The 20,627-nt window shown below is 35.0% G+C and overlaps 5 protein-coding genes across 18 annotated transcripts; 1 reads left to right on the plus strand and 4 right to left on the minus strand.

Moving 5' to 3' along the window:
* Nucleotides 1-814: 814 nt before the first annotated feature.
* On the minus strand, nt 815-6,415 carry LOC107644066 (FAD-binding protein). 3 transcript variants are annotated; one of them, XM_088500796.1, is made up of 9 exons: nt 6,333-6,415; nt 6,172-6,226; nt 4,024-4,101; nt 3,175-3,242; nt 2,926-3,066; nt 2,356-2,397; nt 2,013-2,152; nt 1,512-1,649; nt 815-1,144 (listed from the first exon to the last, which is right to left on the minus strand). In XM_088500796.1, the coding sequence occupies exons 3-9, from the start codon at nt 4,098-4,100 to the stop codon at nt 1,016-1,018; spliced, it is 735 nt and encodes a 244-aa protein (XP_088356922.1). In that variant the 5' UTR covers nt 4,101; nt 6,172-6,226; nt 6,333-6,415; the 3' UTR covers nt 815-1,015. The 3 variants fall into 3 exon arrangements, with proteins under 3 accessions (XP_088356922.1, XP_088356920.1, XP_088356921.1); XM_088500794.1 differs by having other exon boundaries at nt 1,512-1,664; XM_088500795.1 differs by lacking the exons at nt 6,172-6,226; nt 6,333-6,415 and adding an exon at nt 5,361-5,498 and having other exon boundaries at nt 1,512-1,664.
* On the minus strand, nt 5,066-6,418 carry LOC148575535 (Nucleic acid-binding, OB-fold-like protein). 2 transcript variants are annotated; one of them, XM_088500798.1, is made up of 3 exons: nt 6,333-6,418; nt 6,172-6,226; nt 5,066-5,680 (listed from the first exon to the last, which is right to left on the minus strand). In XM_088500798.1, the coding sequence occupies exon 3, from the start codon at nt 5,629-5,631 to the stop codon at nt 5,206-5,208; it is 426 nt and encodes a 141-aa protein (XP_088356924.1). In that variant the 5' UTR covers nt 5,632-5,680; nt 6,172-6,226; nt 6,333-6,418; the 3' UTR covers nt 5,066-5,205. The 2 variants fall into 2 exon arrangements, with proteins under 2 accessions (XP_088356924.1, XP_088356923.1); XM_088500797.1 differs by having other exon boundaries at nt 5,066-5,671; nt 6,333-6,416.
* Nucleotides 6,419-6,570: 152 nt separating this feature from the next.
* On the plus strand, nt 6,571-10,221 carry LOC107634370 (uncharacterized). Of its 2 annotated transcripts, XM_021107739.2 has the most exons (10): nt 6,571-6,633; nt 7,017-7,127; nt 7,291-7,532; nt 7,865-7,982; nt 8,247-8,327; nt 8,415-8,538; nt 8,637-9,013; nt 9,133-9,263; nt 9,626-9,712; nt 9,883-10,221. In XM_021107739.2, exons 2-10 carry the CDS (start codon nt 7,092-7,094, stop codon nt 9,995-9,997), a joined length of 1,311 nt encoding a protein of 436 aa, XP_020963398.1. In that variant the 5' UTR covers nt 6,571-6,633; nt 7,017-7,091; the 3' UTR covers nt 9,998-10,221. The 2 variants fall into 2 exon arrangements, with proteins under 2 accessions (XP_020963398.1, XP_088356917.1); XM_088500791.1 differs by lacking the exon at nt 6,571-6,633 and having other exon boundaries at nt 6,956-7,127.
* Nucleotides 10,222-10,669: 448 nt separating this feature from the next.
* EMB93 (Mitochondrial transcription termination factor family protein) lies at nt 10,670-13,551 on the minus strand. Of its 9 annotated transcripts, XR_015902155.1 has the most exons (5): nt 13,220-13,479; nt 12,472-12,584; nt 12,354-12,387; nt 11,118-12,274; nt 10,670-11,038 (listed from the first exon to the last, which is right to left on the minus strand). XR_015902155.1 is itself a non-coding variant. In XM_088500792.1 (4 exons), exon 4 carries the CDS (start codon nt 12,106-12,108, stop codon nt 11,185-11,187), a length of 924 nt encoding a protein of 307 aa, XP_088356918.1. In that variant the 5' UTR covers nt 12,109-12,274; nt 12,354-12,387; nt 12,472-12,584; nt 13,220-13,479; the 3' UTR covers nt 10,670-11,184. The 9 variants fall into 9 exon arrangements, 5 of the variants coding, with proteins under 5 accessions (XP_088356918.1, XP_016193461.1, XP_020963452.1 ...); XR_001619025.3 differs by lacking the exon at nt 12,354-12,387 and having other exon boundaries at nt 13,220-13,551; XR_015902154.1 differs by having other exon boundaries at nt 12,354-12,584.
* A 1,438-nt stretch (nt 13,552-14,989) lies between these two features.
* LOC107634691 (DNA topoisomerase 6 subunit B) lies at nt 14,990-20,556 on the minus strand. 2 transcript variants are annotated; one of them, XM_016338149.3, is made up of 19 exons: nt 20,010-20,556; nt 19,853-19,905; nt 19,649-19,746; nt 19,472-19,577; nt 19,142-19,279; nt 18,888-18,939; nt 18,710-18,774; nt 18,449-18,555; nt 18,274-18,376; nt 18,015-18,100; nt 17,736-17,932; nt 17,535-17,650; nt 17,335-17,420; nt 16,982-17,054; nt 16,483-16,574; nt 16,205-16,343; nt 16,033-16,127; nt 15,742-15,922; nt 14,990-15,302 (listed from the first exon to the last, which is right to left on the minus strand). In XM_016338149.3, exons 1-19 carry the CDS (start codon nt 20,092-20,094, stop codon nt 15,156-15,158), a joined length of 2,019 nt encoding a protein of 672 aa, XP_016193635.1. In that variant the 5' UTR covers nt 20,095-20,556; the 3' UTR covers nt 14,990-15,155. The 2 variants fall into 2 exon arrangements, with proteins under 2 accessions (XP_016193635.1, XP_088356925.1); XM_088500799.1 differs by lacking the exon at nt 19,649-19,746 and having other exon boundaries at nt 20,010-20,483.
* Nucleotides 20,557-20,627: the final 71 nt, after the last annotated feature.

Consider the following 20,627-nt stretch of genomic DNA (forward strand, 5'->3'; position numbering starts at 1 on the left):
TCTATAAATATGCCTTAGTTATTAAGATTTATGATTTATCACACACAAAAATACCAAAATACAAAGAGAATACAAGTAGAGATGTCACAATGAAGGTTTTCTAGCAAACCTATTTACAATATAGTTCTTAGATACTAATTCTTTTCAAAACACATAATTTAAAGCTGCATCTATTATATAGCACAAATACGAATTTATACAAATATATAATGCTATCAAACATGAAAGATATCCTGCTTGTTATATAAGAAGCATTTACTAAAAAATTCAAAAGTGCAGTATAAATTACATGGTCTTTAGAAGATAAGGACTCACCAAAAACTCAAATTTTTTTGTATCTATCATTGTGAAGAAAAAAGAGTACATTCTTGAATCAATGTCACAATAACATTATAACATTGGAGATTTTGTTCAACTGCAGTGATGCATACCAAGGAACACTGTTGAAGCTGGCTGGATTGTTCAAGAATAATTTTGAAACCTTCACAAATTACAAGATTGGAACTAATGATGAGCTTACACAAGAGATTCTTTCAGCTGGCCCAATCTTCTTTTTACTTTATTAATTTTAGCATAAATTCAAATTCTTCAATAAAATGCATTCTCATTATCAGATTTTTCTTTTCTAAAGAATGGTATTGAAGAGTGTATATAATATGACACTATCTAGATAGAGTAGGACACTAAATCACTAAACTATGGACTTAATTGCCAATTTGCCATCATCCATCATATTTACTTAATGTTATTTCAGCAGTATTTTTGGGGAAAGTGAAAAAAATATAAATGAAAATAAAACAAACTAATCATAACATTTGGATAAAAAAAATACTTGAAAATATTTTAACTAATACATTGATAATTTTTTAATCACAATAGCCCATTCAAAAATCACATGTTAAACTAAAATGTGACAAAAGTTGAAAAGACATAACATCAACAACAAATCATTACAAGTGTATCTAGCCTAATGACAAAGTATTCTAAGGAAGAATAATACGAGACAAAACATTAATCATGGAATAAGTTTCCAAGCTTGATGCATAATGTCATCATCTATGAAGGGACGCCAAGACCACATCTCACAGAAGCTTTGCAGCTCTTCCGATGGCACCTTGAGATCTAATGCAGAAACTATCTTTTCCTACATCAATATAATTAAACAAATAGAGAGTTTATAAGATGTTAAATATGTACTTCCCCTTATCAGCTTAATCTTTTAAGATAAATAGATTCATAATATGGTATCAGCTTTTATAACCTAAAAGTCTAAAGTTCGATCTTTGTTGATCCTAAAACAAAACAAATTTCAGCACAAGACAAATAAAAGAAAGACTATGCAAAATTCACACAAATAAAAGAAAAAAACTCGTGTATAAAAGGACATGTATATAATCATCATTTATGTATATTTTCCTATTAGCTTAAACTTTTGGAACAAGTGGTTCATAACATAAAGGTTTTCCATAATTTAAATATGAATTGTTAAGGTCACAATAGAGATCATTTACCTGCATCAAATAGTCTTGCTTGACCATACCATATAAGATAGCCATTAGAGAAGCAAAATGTGTGACATCACTACTGTTCTTTTCTTCAGTATTTGTGCAATCAGTATTTTGAGAATGTGAGAAGCCAACGTTTTCTTCCTGAGAAAAACGTAACTGTCATTCTTAAATGAGCTACATCCCCATAGTTTCCATTGTATAAGTTGTATCAGTAACATGTAAATGATGCATGAATTTTAGTGAAGATGCATATCTTCCTGGCAAAGCAGAGAAAGAGGAAAATTGCCTTATGCTATATGATTGTTAATGCGAACACCCCACAGTTATTATGCATGATTGTTAATGGTGAAAGATCATGCACAACTGAATCATGCGAAAACATCAGATGAGAGGATCCGTTATTGAAATTTTACTATCAAGTCTTAAAATTTGAAGTTATGTGGGTAAAAAGCTAAACCCAGAAAGATAGTGAATCAATAGTCACCCCCAAACAAAAAGTATTACCAAATCATCAGAAGCTGCCTGATTATTCAATTCAACACCAAACTCAATATCCGAGAAGACAGATAATTTCCCGTGTGTCCTTTGTATGGCACTCGTTACGTCTCTCAATAAACCTTCAAGCTCATTAATTATTACCTTGGCTGCAAGACAGAGAAGACAATGAATAGCAGCAGCATCCATTTGTACCAAGGACAAATGCTGAACATAAGCTAAGGTGAAGATTGAAAAGACGGGATAAACAAAAACAAAAGGCCTAATAGGCCAAATTGTTAAATAGAAGTAACAGTTATAACAAGACAAATGATCAATCACATAACAAAAATAAGCCTTAGTAGTGCCACACCTTTGCTTATATGGTTAAGAAGTCCACGTTTGCATGAGCACACTTCCATATTCAATTTTGCCATGTCAAAACCAATGTATCAGCACAAATAATAGCAATAGCACTAAAGTGGATAGAAATTGAAACGAGAATCGATAACCAAAAATAAAATTGATGTTCCAAACAGATGACTACTATCGAATGAACAAAATTCATAAGATATGTCCAATTCTAGTTATAATAATCAAAATTTACAAGGACTATAGTAGCAATTTCTTGAATTGACTAAAAAATGTGAATAAACAAATTAGATGGAAACCAAAAAGGAATGAGAATGGAGAAGTATAGAACCAAGAATTACAAGTAAGAAATGCCAGCACAACTGAGCTAATCATGCGAAGCAAGATCATTTAATGGGAACAAAACTTGTGAATGGAATTTAGAATACTTCTTTTTCAGAACTTGCACAGATTCTTGAATAACTAAGAAATAATACTTGCATACATTTGCAAAATGTATGATCAGCCTATAAGTGCACACAAGAAGAAATCCTCTGATCGTCATTCAAGGGTAAGCAAGAGCCATACTTACAATTGGTTACATTATTGACACTGTCATTGGGTTTCTTGCAACCAGAGTTGACATAGGATTTAACTCTATCTGTTCCATTAGCTTCCATTATCTTGCCAACTAATATAGAATTGGTATCTATAGGAGGTCTCCGGATAAACTCTACATGTCGATAAAGAAAATTCAAAACAACCATGAAGCATACGTAAGTAAAATTATTATTTCACACTACCTAACTAACAGATGGTAAACATAATTGTGTAAAACTACCAAGTGCTTGTTGAAATCCACACAGCTGCTTGCTTCCTACATTTCCCAACTCATCAATCTTTGTAATCCTATCATTGGGTAGCTGTTGAGAAACATAACATTGCATAGATATATTTTCTGATGGTGAAAGAAAGAAACCACAAAATAGCACCAATTCCTAAAGAACAGGGGGAAAAGAAGATATATGTTTGTGTATTAGGTAGAGCACTGTCTCAAATCATAAGAAATACCGACATGGAAAGTTTTTCTATGATGCACTCTTTCTATTTCCCACTACCTCCGCCATTTGACAGTTATTGCCACCTCTAGCAGCCCTTGGGACTAAGAATCATTATAGTTATTGCATGTCCGAAAATGATTATCTTGAAGTGGCTACTAGTTAGGAAATCTGTAGTTTGTAGAGGTGGAGAATTACAACACAAATTAGGATGACAAGACAAAAATTTATGGCAACTACAATGAACTATGTGGGAAACCTCCCTCAAACTTGTTGATCCTCTTGGTTATTCAAGCAATTAAAACAACTGCAAAGCAACAATAACATATGCTTTGTATTGCATCCAAATGAAATTCTTCTTTCAATTAGTTTACATATCTAGACATGGATTTCATTTATTCATTTGAAACTGCTAAAGGAAACATAAGGAAAATACTATTGTTCTTGTAAGATTGCATTCATGAAATGGGAAATATTATTCCCAATATTTGTTCCAAGTAACTTTTCAATCCTTTAAGGGTCAACCATGGCAAGCAGGCTTTATTTTTATATACAAGCATATAAAACTACCAGATACTTACCAATAGACCAATATCAAAGAAACAAAGAAGCTATAAAGAGTGAAAAATTACCCTGTCATGAAATCCCTAAATTTGTGGAAAATTTCTTGATCGAGGTGAGAAACTGGATTATCTTCTGTGCTTCCCATTCTGAATTCCAGACACAAAATGTGTTTTAAGTTAAAACTAAAAAACAGTTTCATATTTTCATAATATGTAAACCAAACCCACATCAGTTTAGAGAAGAGTTCATTCTGTGCATAAATTTGTTTGTCAACTGAAAACATTTCCAAGCCGAAGCAGGAGTGTCAAACGGGTCAGGCCTAGGCTAACAAATAAACGTTCGTAAACGAAACAGCACGTTTAACACGTCTGGCTCATATAAGTCAGTCTGCAGGCTTAAATGGCCTGCCCGTTTAACTTTTTATGAGCTTAAAAAATTATTATAATTCCTAAATTCACCCCCCCCCCCCCAAAAAAAAAAAAAAAAAAAACTAAACAGGGTCAAACATATTTATTGAATGGGTTGAGTTCGAATTGTGTTGCGCTTGACTAAATTTATTTACCAGGTCATATATCACATTGATGGTTGGTAATATCATGTCATGAGAAGTGATCTAATCAGTATAGTATAAATTAAATATTTTAAAGCTACCATATGCTAAAATCAAAATAATCTAAATAAAGCCATGAAATTAAACTAAAGTTTCTTACTTAACCATTGTATAATAGATTTGCGAACATCTCTTTATAAAAACGTTTGAGTCGAGAAATTAAACCCAATAAAAATGAAGAGAAATATAATTTACTTGGATGGGTGTAAATAAATCAAAATTGACTTCTAAATATATAAAATCAAATTAACAGAAAGAAATTAAAAACACATCTTCAATAATGATTCCTTTTCACCAACAAATTCCATAAGTATGGAAAAATAGTTTATTCAATAAATATTTTACTCCTTAATAATATTCCGAAACATGTATTCCTCTTTGATACATGGCTTACGTTCTAACTCTAAATCATACTAAACCTGGTGTTTGACTAGCAGCAGTAACAAAAAGGTAAGAACAAAATGATGATAATGGCACTTCTTATAGACATTGTGCTTCTAGCTCAGAACAACAGTGAGACCAAATTTACACCTATTTATAGTGCAGTAGATAGATATTAAAGAAGGGAGTTATTAGAGCATTGATTCACCATCACACTCTAATCCATTACACCTATGCTTCCTCTTATAGCACATTAGTCTCAGGCAATGGGAGGAAACATGCGAGAGTGGACAGATATAACTTGATGCTGTATATACTTGCTAGTATTCATTGGATCAGGAATCCAATGAATCTCACTCATATTTGGTGTCTCAACATACGCCATGGTAAACTCTCCTACCTTCTCCATCTTACCTCTCTTGCCTGACCTTAGCACAAGGTGGTTGCGTTGGTAGGAGAAGATGCCATTGGTCAGCTGAATTATGTCGCCACCCTCGAAAGCATTGCACTCATCTCCCCAAAGCTGAACATGAACGGCTGCAGTCTCGTCGGCCACAAGAGCCATGCATAACTTGTTCTGGCCCTCCAGTGTTGCATTGCCTTTCTCCAAAACTATGAATTTGGTGTTAATGTTGTTCTGAGCTGAAGGAACAATGTCTTTCAAAAGTGTCATCGTCGTTGTCATTTTATTCTTGCTTTTTGTTAATGCTGCTGCTCCTCAAACACTAGGTTGGCTTGTTAATTAGTATGATTTGGAATTAGAACCAAAACCATGTATCAAAATTCAAAAAGGAATGAATATAAATAATACAATACATATATCAAAGAACAAACACTAGGCACTTGAGAATATATATCTCACTCAAGTAAACATCCAAATTGGTCCAACGAATTTCAGAACACTTTGGTCCCAACAAATTTTTATTACTGTGGAAATTCTCGAGAAAGATTGGTCCCTCCGCTTTCAATCATATTATTAATATTAGTGTTGAACAAATAAGTCACTAACACAATTAAGTCCCAAAAAATTATTATCATAAGACAATCTGACAAGTTCTAGAGAATGAAAATTTGTTGAGAAACAAAGTGTCCGATCTAGAATTTCTCGGGGACCTATTTAAGTGTATACTTTATATATTTTCATACAAGATTTGGGAATTAACATGAAGTAACAGAGAAAAAGCAGCAGCAAAGTGAAAAGGCTATGAAAAGAGTGGAAAGTTACCGTTAAAACTGTTAAGAATTTCTTGCTCCGAGTGAGAAAATGCTTGATTTCTATCCTGAAATTCACACACAAAATGGAATAGAATTCAATTCAATTATTAATGAAAGTGGAAGAAATTTAAAAACAAAATAAAATAAATAAACAAAAAATGGAGAAGATACAGATGTTGCCGCGGCAGCGCCGGAGAGAGATGAAGACGGTGGTCAGTGGTGGTGGCGGTGGCGGTAGTTGAGGGATGAGAGAAGAGCAGAAGAAGTGAACGCTGCGGAGAAGAAAAGAAGGGAATTGGGGTTTTTGAAGGTAGGGATATATTTGGTATTTTATTTAAAAAATTGTTACCGTAATTAAAAATAATTAAAATTAAAATAAATAAATAAAATAGAACTGTGAATTCAATAAACGGAGCTTCCTTTGTAATCAGATCCCTTTCTTTTTCGCTTCATCGATCAATCATCATACAATGTAAGCTCTTTTCATAATCTCCCATTTTCCCTTCCACTTTCGTTTTTTTTTTTCAGTTCCTTCTCGTTTTTAATCTTTTTTAATTTTTTTAAATTGTTGCTACTTTACTACCATGAATTTTGATATGAATTATTCACCATGCGGATCATTTGATTTTCTGAAATGATTGAAATTTCGGTGAAAATCAATCACCAATACATATTTTCTGGTTTGTGGTATTTAATTTTTCGAGTTTCTAACGAGATTATGAACCCAATAATCCTGGTTCTATTGTTTTTCATATTAAAAGGGATTTTTTTTTTTTTTGTTCACAAGGGTATTGGATTATGTCTAACGTAAAAAAGTTTAATTTTTGAATTGCTTTGTGTGATTGGTGCAAACAGAGAGCATGCAACCACTCTTCCATCAATTACTGTTGCATTGTTGATTAATTGGTTGATTTTGTACTTCAAGCGGCAATGCGGGGCTATGATGATGATGATGATGATAGAGATGTAAGATCCATAATTTATGGGTTTCAAGATTCCCCTTCTTTAAAAAAAAATTATATTGTGATTATTTTTTCTGTGACCTTCTGATTATTTGGCTTGTGTTCGTTTAAGCACTTTTTTCCGGCTGCATTTTTGGCTCATGAGCTATGATCATCCCTAATTGCAGGAACTACAGGATTATGATGATTACTATGACGAGGGTGAGGGTGCGGAAGAGTATGAAGAGGAAGAAGAAGAAGAAAAGCCTCGGAAGCCGACGAAGGAGGAGCTTGAGTACCTTGAGTTGAGGCAGAAATTGAAAGAATCAATTCGGAAGCAGATGAAGAGGGAGGGTACTGGTACTGGTAGTAGTGCTTCTCGCACGGATTCGACCGATCATAGAAAGAGTAACAAACTGCCTTATGATAAGTGAGTCTTGCAATGCACAGTCCCTTTAGGAATTACATAATTGATTTTGATGAAGTATCTAAGTATCTTGGTTGTTCAATAGATTTGCATGATAAAATTTGGCTGTTTAAGGGACATAATCTCATTATCTTTGTTGATAAGTAGTTTTTTTTTCCCTCCTTATTATCTTGTTTTTGAACTACATTAAAGTATTACACCATTTGGTTGTGGCCCCTTCCCGGATCCTGTGTAATGTGAGATTCTTGAACCACACGTTGTATTGAAAGTGCTATCTATCTATGATGTGACAAAATCCCTGATCTTTCACTGTTTTTATCCATCTTTTATTGCAGTTATGGCTCCTTTTTTGGCCCTGCCCAACCTGTTATTGCACAGAGGGTAATCCAAGAGAGCAAGTCATTATTAGAAAACCAGCATTTGGCACCTAGGGTTTCCAACCCCAATCACATTGTATGTATTCACAAAATCACAATCTATGTTTTGGTTTCTTTACCATCTTTCCTATAAAATTATGCATGATGTTAATAATTTCAATTCAAGCTACTATAATTCCTTTTTAATATGTTTTGGAATCTTTTTATTGGGCACAGTCATATGCTTTTTAACTAGAATGAGTTCATGTATGATAAGCCTAAAAACTTTAATTTTCTGTCTAAACATTCTGAGTTGTGGTTTAGCTAAGTACATTGTTTTTCATAATGATCTTGTTTGCAGAAGAAGAACCCAAATAAAGTATCAAACAGAGGCTCAAAGCCTATATCTAAGAATCCGCCTCGGCCTTCCAAACACGCCGAGGTCTTGTTGATATCTGTTTAAAGCTTTTTGTATAAGTTTGTAACTTTGCTTCTTTGCTCTAAATGATTCTTTTTCATGTCCATGCAGACAATGGTAAACGCCCAAAAACTAAAAAATACAAGAGACTATTCCTTTCTTTTATCCGATGATGCAGAGCTTCCAGCTCCTTCAAAAGCAACTCAACCTCAGAAAGTCTCTGTACGAAATTCGGGTATATTGGCTATTTGTTAATGTGGGGTTGCATTGTGGGCACTAAAATATATTATTGTAGTTGAGGAAACTTATACAGGATTTTTGCTGATGTTAAAGAGGGACGGCCGGCTCAGGTTCCGGGGAGGAGTAAACAACCTTTGAGTGAACTGAGACCGGGTTCTATGACTAGCCATTTGCCACCTAAACCAGGACCGAATAATAAGTTAAGTTCCAGCAGCAAACCTAGTACATCATCAGAACATTCTAGAAGACAGCTTGGTAACAACAGCGCGAATGGACCAGGCCGGCCGATTGGGCCGAAAGTGCCTTCAAAGATGTCTGTTGGTACAACAAATGGTTTCCGGAAACCACTTCCTCCAAAGGCCACTCATTCATCAATTCTTGGGCATAGTGTGGAAGCAAGGAAAGACGCGCTAGAACCAAATAAGCCTAAAATGATACCAAAACAATCAGTAGCATCATCAAAACCACAGGTGGTGTTATATACTTGTGAACACTGACACATATCAATGTTATGGGATTTTGCTTTGATCTTGTTCATATAATTTCTCTTTAAATTCTTAATGGAATTAGACATTTACTTGGTTTACAGAATAATAAACCAGTTAAACAAAATCCAATTGCTTCACAAGATCATCGTCCTAAGAAAAAGGTCGCAACACGGCATCCTGATGATGTTGAGGACGACATGGATATCAGTAGAATGATCAGATCAATGTTCAAGTAAGGTTTATTTGTTTTGTGAAGATAATCTTGAATTTTATACAATGTTTTAGTTTTGTTTTCAGTTCAAGAAAAAAGCATTTGAAGTTTTATAGTAGCTGAATGTTCTTATTTCTTGATTCCTCTTCTGTGAATAAGGGGGGACAGGGGCTTTGATATTCTTACTTTGCTGATGCAGGAAGCCATACTCAAATGTTTATATGAATCTTGATTGTTGTAATACCTAATCAATGTATTTCTTTTATGGTGCTTATAAACTGGGATTAGGGAAGGAGAATTAACCAAATTTTATTGTTTGTCTTTATTTCTCGCATTACTACTAATTTGAAATTGTTGATAATTGTTTGGTGGATCGTTTGCAGCTACAACCCCAACAAATTTGCCGACCAAGACGATGATGATAATATGGAGGCGGGCTTCGATGAAATCTTAAAGGAAGAAAGGAGGAGGTATGTTTTTCCAGATTGAACATTTTTATTTAGTACTTTATTCAGTATTGCTTTAGTTTGTTGCTTGGTAAATGTGTGTATATTATTCAGTATATATTTCCAAATGTCACTTCTTTATGTTAAAGTAATTTTCTTTTTATGGTTGTTGATTTTGTGCTATACACATGCAGTTCCTTAATTGCTAAACAAGAGGACGATGAACAACTGAAGTTAATCGAGGAGGAAGAGGAAAGAGACCGGAGAAGAAGGTTGGCCAAGTTAAAGAAAAGAAAGCTTGGGGAGTAGTACCAGTAACATTCAACACCACCCTTTGGCTTCCATTCAAATCATTGGTTCAAATGGAACTTCCCTTCTATTTTTATCTGGGGCAGTTCTTTGATTACGGGATTTAATTAAGCAATTTATCATTGATGGTAGAATTAGAAATTCATTTGTCCACATTACTTTGAAAAAGGTACTGTTGTGTAAAGACAGGTCCTTCTTTAACAAAAATGTGTTTCAAGCTGCACTATTTTTTGCCTTTATGAATATGCAAGAATTTCTCATGGCAGAATTGGTGGCAAAAGCTTGATTCCTTATGGCCAAGTTAGGAACATACAACCTGTATCCTCCAACTTAGGGGGGGTACCAAATATAGCTTGTAATAGTTAGTAGTATAACTTAACAAACTAGTTAGAGCCTTAAGTTAGTTAGGCTACCATTCATCAGAGCTCAATTCTCTCCATTTCTCTATTATTCAACACTAAGATACAACTTGATCAAGTATGAACACCACTGATTCAATCTAGTGTCTAATAATGGGCAAGGACTTGAGTCACTGTTTACATCATCTCAAAGATGCAGCCAAGAAAATCATGCTTAATATATTGGAAAAATATTAGTATCATCTACTAAGTACACAAAAATGGCCGCTGAAATATTCCACAAACATCCTTCAACATAGTTTCGGACAGTGAATGCCGGAGAAAATTAAGCAGGTATTATTAACAAAAAGATTATCTCTTTGGTTTCATAATCACAAAGACAATCAAAATTGCACATATTATAAAGTACTACACACTATATTCTGAGCAAAACTATTGAAAGATACTTTTGTTATCCTCTTTTTCTTTTGGCTACAGAGTGGAGGAAGTGGAAGGAATCCATCGATCATGGCTCTTCTGATCAAATAACATGCAGTCCTCTTATCTGTATAACACAAACCAAACAAGTATGGATTTAAATGGCCAAGCTTTTGTTGCATTTCCAACATTTTTTCGAAAATTATGTCCGATGAAGCCATGCCGATCCACTCTCCATCCACCACCATTTTGATGAGAAACCATGCTGTGAACAATTCAAAAATCTTTATGCAAACAGGTAAAACACGATTGATTTATATCAAATATGCACATACATTTTATACCTTCATACTGTCAATTCATAGAAGAATGATACTTCTTCCATTCTCACCAAGAACCAATTTACAACAACTACCTTCCATCAAGCTTTCTTAACCTGGTATTAATCAGTGTCTCATAGAAAACACCATCATCACCCTTCAACATAAGATGCAAAGGTAGTTTCACCCTATTCTCAACCAACACCTTATGCCTTGGCTTAATCCTCCCTTCCAAGCTAAATGAAAAATACTGCGGAAACCGATTCAACTCTGAAACGTTTCCATTCATCTCATTCAAAAAGTACTCAACTTTAGGCTTCAAATTCTTCTCTACACTGTAGGTTAACAAAGCAGGGGACCTCACAACCATGCAATTAACCTCTGATTCCGAAAGCCCCAAGCTTTTCAAGAACTCGATCTTCGGAATGAGCGTTCCCTCCACGCTCGAAACAAGTAGCACAGTGTTCTGGCACGTTAGGGAATTCGAACCGGTGAACCCTAATTTCATCAGGAATTTTAGGGTTGGCTTCAATTGCTCCTCCACGCTGCAGATCAAGAGCCTAGGGCACCGCGAGATCGATTTGTGAACGTCGGGGTAAGGGATTCCGACGTCGTTGAGGAGGAAATCGAGGATCGGATAGAGGTCCGTGGCGGGGTCTCGGTTGAGAAGCTCCGGGAGCATATCGAGGATTCTTCCCATGGCGGAGCGGTGGATTCCCATGGAAGAGAGGCATTGCTCGACGGATTTGACGGTGGAAAGTGGTGTGGATCGGAGGTTAGGGTTTACTTGGAAGGCTTTCTGTGGGTTCACTTTGAGATTCTTGAGGTACTGAACTTTTTCCTGGAAAATGAGTCCGCGGTCGGTGGGGGAAGGAGGGGTGTTTGTTTCCCGGGAAAATTGGGGTCTGAAATTAAAAGGGGCGTAGTGGGTTTTCAGGATAAAATTAGGGATTTGGAAGGGTTTTGGGTTCTGAGGGAGCAAGAAGTGAAGGGAGGGTACAATTGTCATCGTCATCGTGTTGTTGGAGGACGATGGAGCCAACGGTGCGTTTGTTTCTATAATCCAATTCCAAGGAATCTGATTACACGACGTGACGTTTTAACTTGTCCCCCTGCATGCTGGGTTTCTCGGTAATCAGCTAAAGAAAAACCGACTTATACTTGTTTAATTGCACAAGTTTCTACAACAAAAGAAAGAAATCAATATTAAATTATAAAGCATAAACTACGAAAGGAACTTCAAATTTCTTTTTTGCATACATAATTCAAGTTTCTCAAACTCCTCGATAATCTCCTCAAAACAAATGAGCAACAAGATACAACAAATAATATATGTGTACATGTATCTGTGAATAGTTGTGTAACTGTGTCAACTTACACGACCAGCATAATCACTTTATCAGCACAGAAAGTGAACCTTCTCTTTTTCTTTTCCATCATTGCATTTACCATCGTTGAGACTTTCTGTCTCTAACTTCATTCTCCGCTCCCCTTGAATTCATCAATAGCAATGCACAGACATTAGAAGAACACAGTGCTGGTAAAAATGAAAATCTAAGATGGTATTCAGCAACAAATCACCAATAATTAACCATTGCCATGTTTTAATTAAAATCAGAACCAAACAAGGAGAACAAAGCAACAATAATCAGAACATATTTTAATTAAATTCAGAACAAATCAGGCCCAAACATGGAGAACAAATCAACATTATCCGTAATTAAAATCAAAATAGATCAGAACCAAACAAAGAGAACAAATCAACAATAATCAGAAGTTCAGAACAACAAATCAACCTTATAAATTATAATAACAAGTTCAGAGCAACTCCAACATTATAAAGTATAATAATAATAATCATCATAAAAATCAACAATAACCGCATCAATTAAAATAAGAACAAATAAGAAAAAAAACAGGTAATAATCAGAGCAAATAATCAGTTTCCTGGTGGTAATCAGAACAAGAATCAGAACCGAAAACTGAATTTCAGAAGCTCAACCTTAATTATATTTTTCCAGGAAAAAAAAAATACTAGTTCACTTGTAATCACTAATCAGAACTCTAATCAGAAGTTTAGAATATCAACATTAATTATTTTTTTTCAAATAAAAAAGAAGGTTTACCTGAGCTTGGGAACAGGGGAAGGGGCAGTTGAGCAGAGGCGGTGGCTGACTGATGGTGGTAGAACTGAGAACCAGAGGAGCGCCGAAGAAGAAGTCACTGAGAAGCCAGCTATGGTGTCGTCGTCAACAGAGGAAGAAGAAGAAGAAGAAGGCACTGTGAAGAATCTTCGACACTCAACAGTTCGATTGGACCAGAGGAGCGCCGAGAAGCAGTCGAACAGAGGAGCTCTGAGGCTGGTGAGGGTGGTGTTTGGACAAGGCTTGAGGTTCTTCACTCCAGTTTCTTCCCTATTCCAGCGTAGTATTCGATGTCCCATAAAGTTTGAACCATTAAATAGTTTCATAACAAAATTACAAAATATATCTGAATACTATTTGATATATGACGAGAGCAATCGACTTTTAGGTCATTGTTATTGTTTTTATCTTTTAAATAAATAAACATATGTGATTATATAAATTTGGTGTTGTTACGAATAAATTATGTTTTGATAATATAAAATAAGTTAGTTGATAAGTTATTAATATTTATTAGGTGTTGAATATATTTTTAATAAATATTAATTTATTAATTAATTAATTTAATTTATTCATTAACTGTTTATTACGATATCTTATCTTTTTAGTCAAATGTTATATTTTTAATTTTAATTTTAAATATGCTAAAAAATTTAATTTAAAATTTAAAATTTTATAATTGAAATAAATTTGTTATTAAAATGTTTTATTTTTTAATAAAAATACTACTATTTAAATGGGTAAACCACACTCTTGTACCACTGAACACTATTGTCCCTTAATTTAAGGAGACTGGATTTGACCACATTATGCAGTAACCAATGAGTGAGTGCTTGTGTGATTTTCAAACATAATATAGTGTCCGACATAAGAGTAGTAGAAAAGCTTCTAAGTAATGTCAGTCCTCTTCATGCTCAACAATAAAATGTCCAAAAAAAAAATCATTTAGTATCAAGATGACATGGTTTTGAAACTGAGTCCGACACATGCCAGCGGATGCAGACATAGGGAGGCCAAAGTGAACATGCGTAAAATCAATCCACCAATTTTGAAAAACAAAAGCCATCCAAGATTGAAATTTGAATGGTTAAAAACCATGGACATTCATATATGTATATCATAACATTTACAAATTACATTGCTTAATTACCTACACAACTGATGTGACATACTTCAAACTTAGCACAAACATTAACTACTACTGACACAATTGAAAACCAGTCTCCCATCCATATCACAATTTCCATTCGTCTAAAACAAACAACTTCATGAACATAGACATCATCGTAAAACTCATTCAAATAAGTACCCATCAAGTGAACAAAAACAAAGTATCCATCAAATCCTCCATTTCCATTTTTGTTTTACGCGCTCCATCAAATCCTCCATTTCCATTGCGTACTGTGACTAATGTCTATGCCCTAATTTGAGCTTATATCATTAACTAGTCTTCAACGATAAAATATAATCATAAAACATACTATTTCAGTTATATAATGAGCGTGTGCATGTTATTATTTTGAAGGATGCCTTTCAGATTCTCAGACATTCTAGTGTACGCTTACAAAATTTTCATGTTAATCAGTTGCATAAACGAAAATATTGTAAGCATAAACACTGAAAAAGGTTTTTGAGTATGTTATTAGTGGTATTATTAACATTAGTTGGGGAAAGAAAAGACTTGTGAGCCCAAAAATTACAAAGTAACAACAGATTAGGATGGTTAAAAAAATTGAGATAGGCCCTCCTATATTTCCAGAAATGTCATATTATAGACATTAATGTAACCATAATTTAGAATCCACTGTATTATGATTCTTATTACTCTTTCTTACAAGTTACAAGTTACAAGTTACAAATGAAAACAATAGATACAACAATTTTTTCTTCGTGTAATATGTCTAATGATTTTCTAGATCTAATGAAACATTCTAAAAACAAAGAATGGAGAATGTAAATCAATAATCTTATTTTCAGTTTCCAATGGTTTTATATATATTGTTTCTCTTGGTTCCTCGCTCACTCCACTCTGCGTGGCATACTCCAACGCCATTTCATAATCCACCTGTATCACACATCATATAGCAAAGCTGATCAATAAATCCGAAATTCAATTTTTTCTATTGTTCATATAAAGGATAGAAAACAATCCTATTGCTGAATCAGAAAGATGGCTTCAGAAAACCTACGATCACTTGAGCAGAGTCCTTATCGGAAAGGAAAATTTTGCCAAACGGGCACAAAGTTTATGATAGTCATAAAAAATCTTTCAAATAGAAAGATCTATGAAGTCCATTTTCATAGTTGTGACGCTAAATATATCTAGATCCTAACTTAGGACAGTCAAGTTCATATCACAAACAAGCAAAAAGTGTTACTCTATATCAATTCAACTGCCACTCAAACAATTTTTTAATGTTTTCAGGTTGACAGAAAATTTGGCTAACATAGCAGTAGAACTACAAACTACAAAGTTTCGATAAAATGTTAGCCAGACAACATACCTGTTCAACATGTTTAGCAAGTTTTTCACTGAGCGTTTCTTTAGTAATCAAATTCTCATATACTTTTCTTAATAGTTCTCCATCATCATCTCCATAGCGGAACTTCTTTGATGCATGTAACTGTGTCTCTGCCATGTCTTTCAAAACATTGTATACTGCCCCAGTAGCATCAGGAATGTACCTGACAACCACCAGTTGGTACGAATCACATTTTATTTCATGCAATAAAAACAAAAAAGCAAGCAGAGCATCAGGCAATTCTTGGATTTGAGAAGTAAGACATAGACATACTTGCTTAAATTCCGTTTCCTCTCCTGCTGCTCACGTGCCTGCATCTTTTTCACAATCTTGGATTTCAATTGAACGCAACACTGCTGAATGGAATACTGGAGAAACAGTACTTTTATGTTATTTACCTTTACTATAATGTGAAATTGGTAAAGTAAAAAAAATCAATTTCAACCTTTACAGCAGAAGCAATCTCAGTTATGTCATCTCCAATGTATTCTTTTCCAGTCCCTTTGAAGGGAATTTTTGTGCTCACAATGCTAACAAAGATGCCAATCTTGTCTTGTAGCTGGTTGATTTTGTAACTACTCCAACTGAAAAGGCATTTAGTCAGATTTCATATTCTTTACTGCAATTACCAGAGAATTTTGCAAAGCAATTATTGACCCTTATCCTGCCAATGCAGGTCAAAAATCGGAAAGGCAAGAGGAAACCATCTGCTTATGTGCATACTTGATTCGCTTCAGTGCAGTCCTGGTGACAACATCAGCTCCTTGCTCAAAAAGTAGTGGAATTCTATTTGCAAATCGAAATATATTCAAACCCTGAGACAAGTGTTATACCGTTATATGCTTTGTCATTGACAGACCATCAATTATTTTAGAACAGAATAAAGATCACAATCATTAGCTCTTTAATATTGCCTAATTGATCAGCTGCTTGATCAGGAGTCTCCTACACCTAATATACAACTCTGGTGAGAGGAGTCAAACTAAGCATTAAAGTATCCTGAGAAGAGTAAGAAGTAGGGTGCAGCATATACTATTTAACATTTATCATGGTTCATCAAAAAGTAATCAACTAAATCACATTTTCCTTTTGCTAATTTATAGGTCCATTGTAATTGGTTGAAACGTCAGCTATTTTCACATAAAATGATGTATTTTACTCCCATGGATTTCAACTATTATCTAATATATAAAATAAAACACTAATAGATCTGAAACTTTACTTGCTTGACATTTTTTCCACCGATACTGACTCCAGCTTCAACTATGAATGGGTGGCCTTCAAAAACCTGAGCACTGTGCAGCAATGACAGAAGAAATTAACTTAGGAACCAAGAGTTATCTATTGCCAGAAAAGTGAAGTGCAAAGCAACATAACTAAATATCTCGTGGATGTTGGCAGGGTGACACCTTTAGAACCCCAACAAAAAGAGTATCATAGGAACTAAGCCAAATACCCATGATCTACTCAACCACAACCACAAGGATTAAAAACGATATTTAAACAGAATATATAGAAGTTTCCACAAGCAATAACTTGAATAGGAAGATCTAGAAATTTTCATATTCAAACAACCTGCCTGAATAAGTTGCAACCATGTCTGGGTGTAGCTCTTTTATTATTCCTAGCCGGAGATTGTACTCACCAGCAGGGCTAAGACACTGAAAATAGTATTAAAGACCCACCAAATGACAAGAGTAAGGAATTTATTTATAATAATAATAATAAATGAAACTAAAAAGAAAAGGGGCCCATAATAAAGACTAGTAACTAACATGGCCGTTAGGATCATCAAACTTGGCTTGACGAAATAACTGATGAATGCGTACTAGTTGCTGTGGAGTTAGAGACTTAAGAGCCATTTTTGGGCTGAAGTCTGGACCCATTTCACCTGAAAAAGGTCAAAAGTGCAGTAAATAACTAGAATGTTTATGGTTTGAACAACATTCATCGAACCATATGAACTATTTTTATACCTATCAATCTTTCAGCATGAGATTTACTAATATTTACAAATTCATGTTGAAGAAATTGCAAAAGGTTCTGCTTCGAAGTTTCAGCAATAAGGCGTTTAATTAGCAGCAAATCAACTGACGATGGATGATGCTTTGTCTCCAGGGGAACAGGAGGCATCACATCTGTTCTTCGAGAAAACCTTATAGTGACATTCTTTCTGCCAAAGAGAATAGCTAGTATGAGATGATTATGCATTGCCATAGTTTAGGGGGGTTACGAATAGATATATGTATACATACTCAGGAGCATCTGAAACAAATTTAAATAGAAATTGTGCATAAGGGGTGATGACAGCCATTTGTCTCATGTAATGTAATATTTTTGACTGCAAATGTAAACAAGGGAGCTTATATTAGTGAAACATAGTCAACTTCAGTCTTTAGAAACAATCAATAAGCATGAAAAAAGTGTACTTTGGAAAGTGGAAAAGCTCCATATCCATTATATCTGGGGTTTGCAATGAAATCATTAAGGTAGCACCAAATAAGTGTTACATACACGGTATGTTGTCCAGTTCCCCTCAATGACAACTTGAATTTCAGCCCCATGCCAGCGCTCCTTGTTCTCTCGTTTTTCATTTACATGTACATGTGGAATATTCCTGAAAATTAAGGCATTTGTTTATCTGGAGAAGGGATTAAAAGACAATTCATTTAATAACTTGAAATCATACTTATGAATGTCAATATCCAGCCTGCAAAATGACATATAACTTTGGTTTCTCATTGATGAAGAGATCTCAATTGGAAGCCCAGTGCTCATTTTGGACCATATTAATGCCTGCACATATGAAGAATATAGTTCATAAGGCCAGCTGAAACTACTATATGCATGTACTTCAACTTCAAGAAAGGAAAAAAAAAATTGGCATTCGTTCAACTAGTTGATTATAAAAAGAGTGACCCTCTATCTAAATAATGCATGTTGCCAATACCATCTTTGCTCCAAGACCAAACTTCCCCCGTGTCTGTTTCAAGCCATATTTTGTCCCAGAGAGAACTGCGTGAATGGATAAGCTTAAACAAATCAGGTCTAGCTCGTACCGATAAAAGATATGTCAGAACAAAAAGTGTATATTCATGGATAATTAAGGTATCGAGTAATTGAATGACCTCGGCCAAACATATTCGGGATGTCATCATGTGGCATTCCTTTTCCATTGTCCTGCAATCAATCATGAGATAATTTGAGCTTCACTTCAAAGATGAGATTAGTAAACAGAAAATGAAAAAAGGACTTTCAAATTGAATTCAAAATCGAATAAAACAGCTTTGATGAATGTTGACTTGAATAAAACTAACATATAAGGTAACCCGCATCAATACAATACAGTATGAGAATGCTTGAGAGCAGAAACAATGCATACCTTGCATATAACTCTGTAAAATGAAGCCTCGCCTCGGCCCCTGATACCCTTTGAAGCTGGAGTCTCTTTCACTTTCTTTCCAAGGGCAGCATTCTTTGCTTGTATTTCTTGAGCACGGGCCTCTTTCGCCAACCGTTTCTGCATAGGAACAAATTTAGAATCTTACACAAGGACCTCATATGCTTTTCTCTATTTAATTGCATTTGCAAAATATTGATTCAAGTTTATTGCTATAATTAGAAATTGATACCACACAACAATACAGTTCGACACAGTCTAGTATTTCGCATTATGGCACAACTAACTCAACAATAATGTAATCAAGCACACCTCACGGGCCTTCTCAGTTTCATAATCATCGTACAACTCCGCATCAACACGCTCGCAGTCAATGAGACCGATCATAGAATTAAATTTGCTTTTCTTTATCTCCTCACTGCAACAACCATGTCAGCGTGGAACAATCAATCATTTACTAGTTCATTGTACTTTCAAATGCAAACTCACATGGTTATCTCAACCACCGGAAGCTCCGATATGGATTCCGCTGAGTCAAGCGAATTCTCCACAAGCTCTCTAACAGTAGTATAAAGAGATTTTCCCGGCTGATGTGAAATCCACATAATATAAATACAAACAAATCACAAAATCAATAGATACATAAAAATCAGACACGCCACTCCTTATAATTGATTACAAGATCAAGCTTACATTATCAAATCCTGCAATGTTCTTGTTCTCAGCAAAGAACTCCGCGGGAGATTCTGCAAATTTAATAAGTAAAGAAATAAAATAAATAAAATATCAGTTGGAGGATAAAGTTTATGAATGTCGAGAATGCTTGAACGAGAGATCGAGAGAGAAGTACTTTGCTTGAGAACGGTTTCTTTGTTTTTTCGAGGTGTCTTGGACTTGGTTTTCTTTGTTTCGGTTGGGCTTTCGCTACTATCCATGTGAATTTCACTCTAAATTGAAGCAGCTTTGCTTACGGCGGTGAGGGAGGAAGAGAAGTGACGGCGAAGGAGGAAGGAAAGTGAGCTCGGGCAGAGGCGGCGACGCCAACAGCAGCTCCGAGCAGACCTGGAGACGCGAGGTGAAGGGATCCAGGAGAAGAGAATCGGCGACGGCGGGGCTGGACGCTGGCTGAGGAGAAGAGTTCGTCGGCGACCAGCACTAAGGGAAAAGTTGATTCACCTAGCACCCACCAGCACCAGCACCAGCACCAGGTTGCTTACTGCTACAGATGCTTTTAGGGCTTCAGTATATTTTGCTTTCGCGCTGTTTCTCATCCAAATCGCAAATCATGTGCCACTTCCCAAAATCAAGTGTCGCGGGTTCTTGTGATCAACGGCTGCCATTCTTTTCCTTGTATTATACAATTAAGAAAGTTAATAAAACAAGGGCTTAGTTAATATTTGTCCCGGCATAGTTAAATTGATTGTGTAACAATTCCAGTCAATTAAATTTTGAGAAAGTTATATTCTCG

The sequence above is a fragment of the Arachis ipaensis genome, chromosome B1 (genome assembly GCF_059453495.1).
Source record: "Arachis ipaensis isolate K30076 ecotype BB chromosome B1, ASM5945349v1, whole genome shotgun sequence".
Classification (NCBI taxonomy): Eukaryota; Viridiplantae; Streptophyta; class Magnoliopsida; order Fabales; family Fabaceae; genus Arachis; species Arachis ipaensis.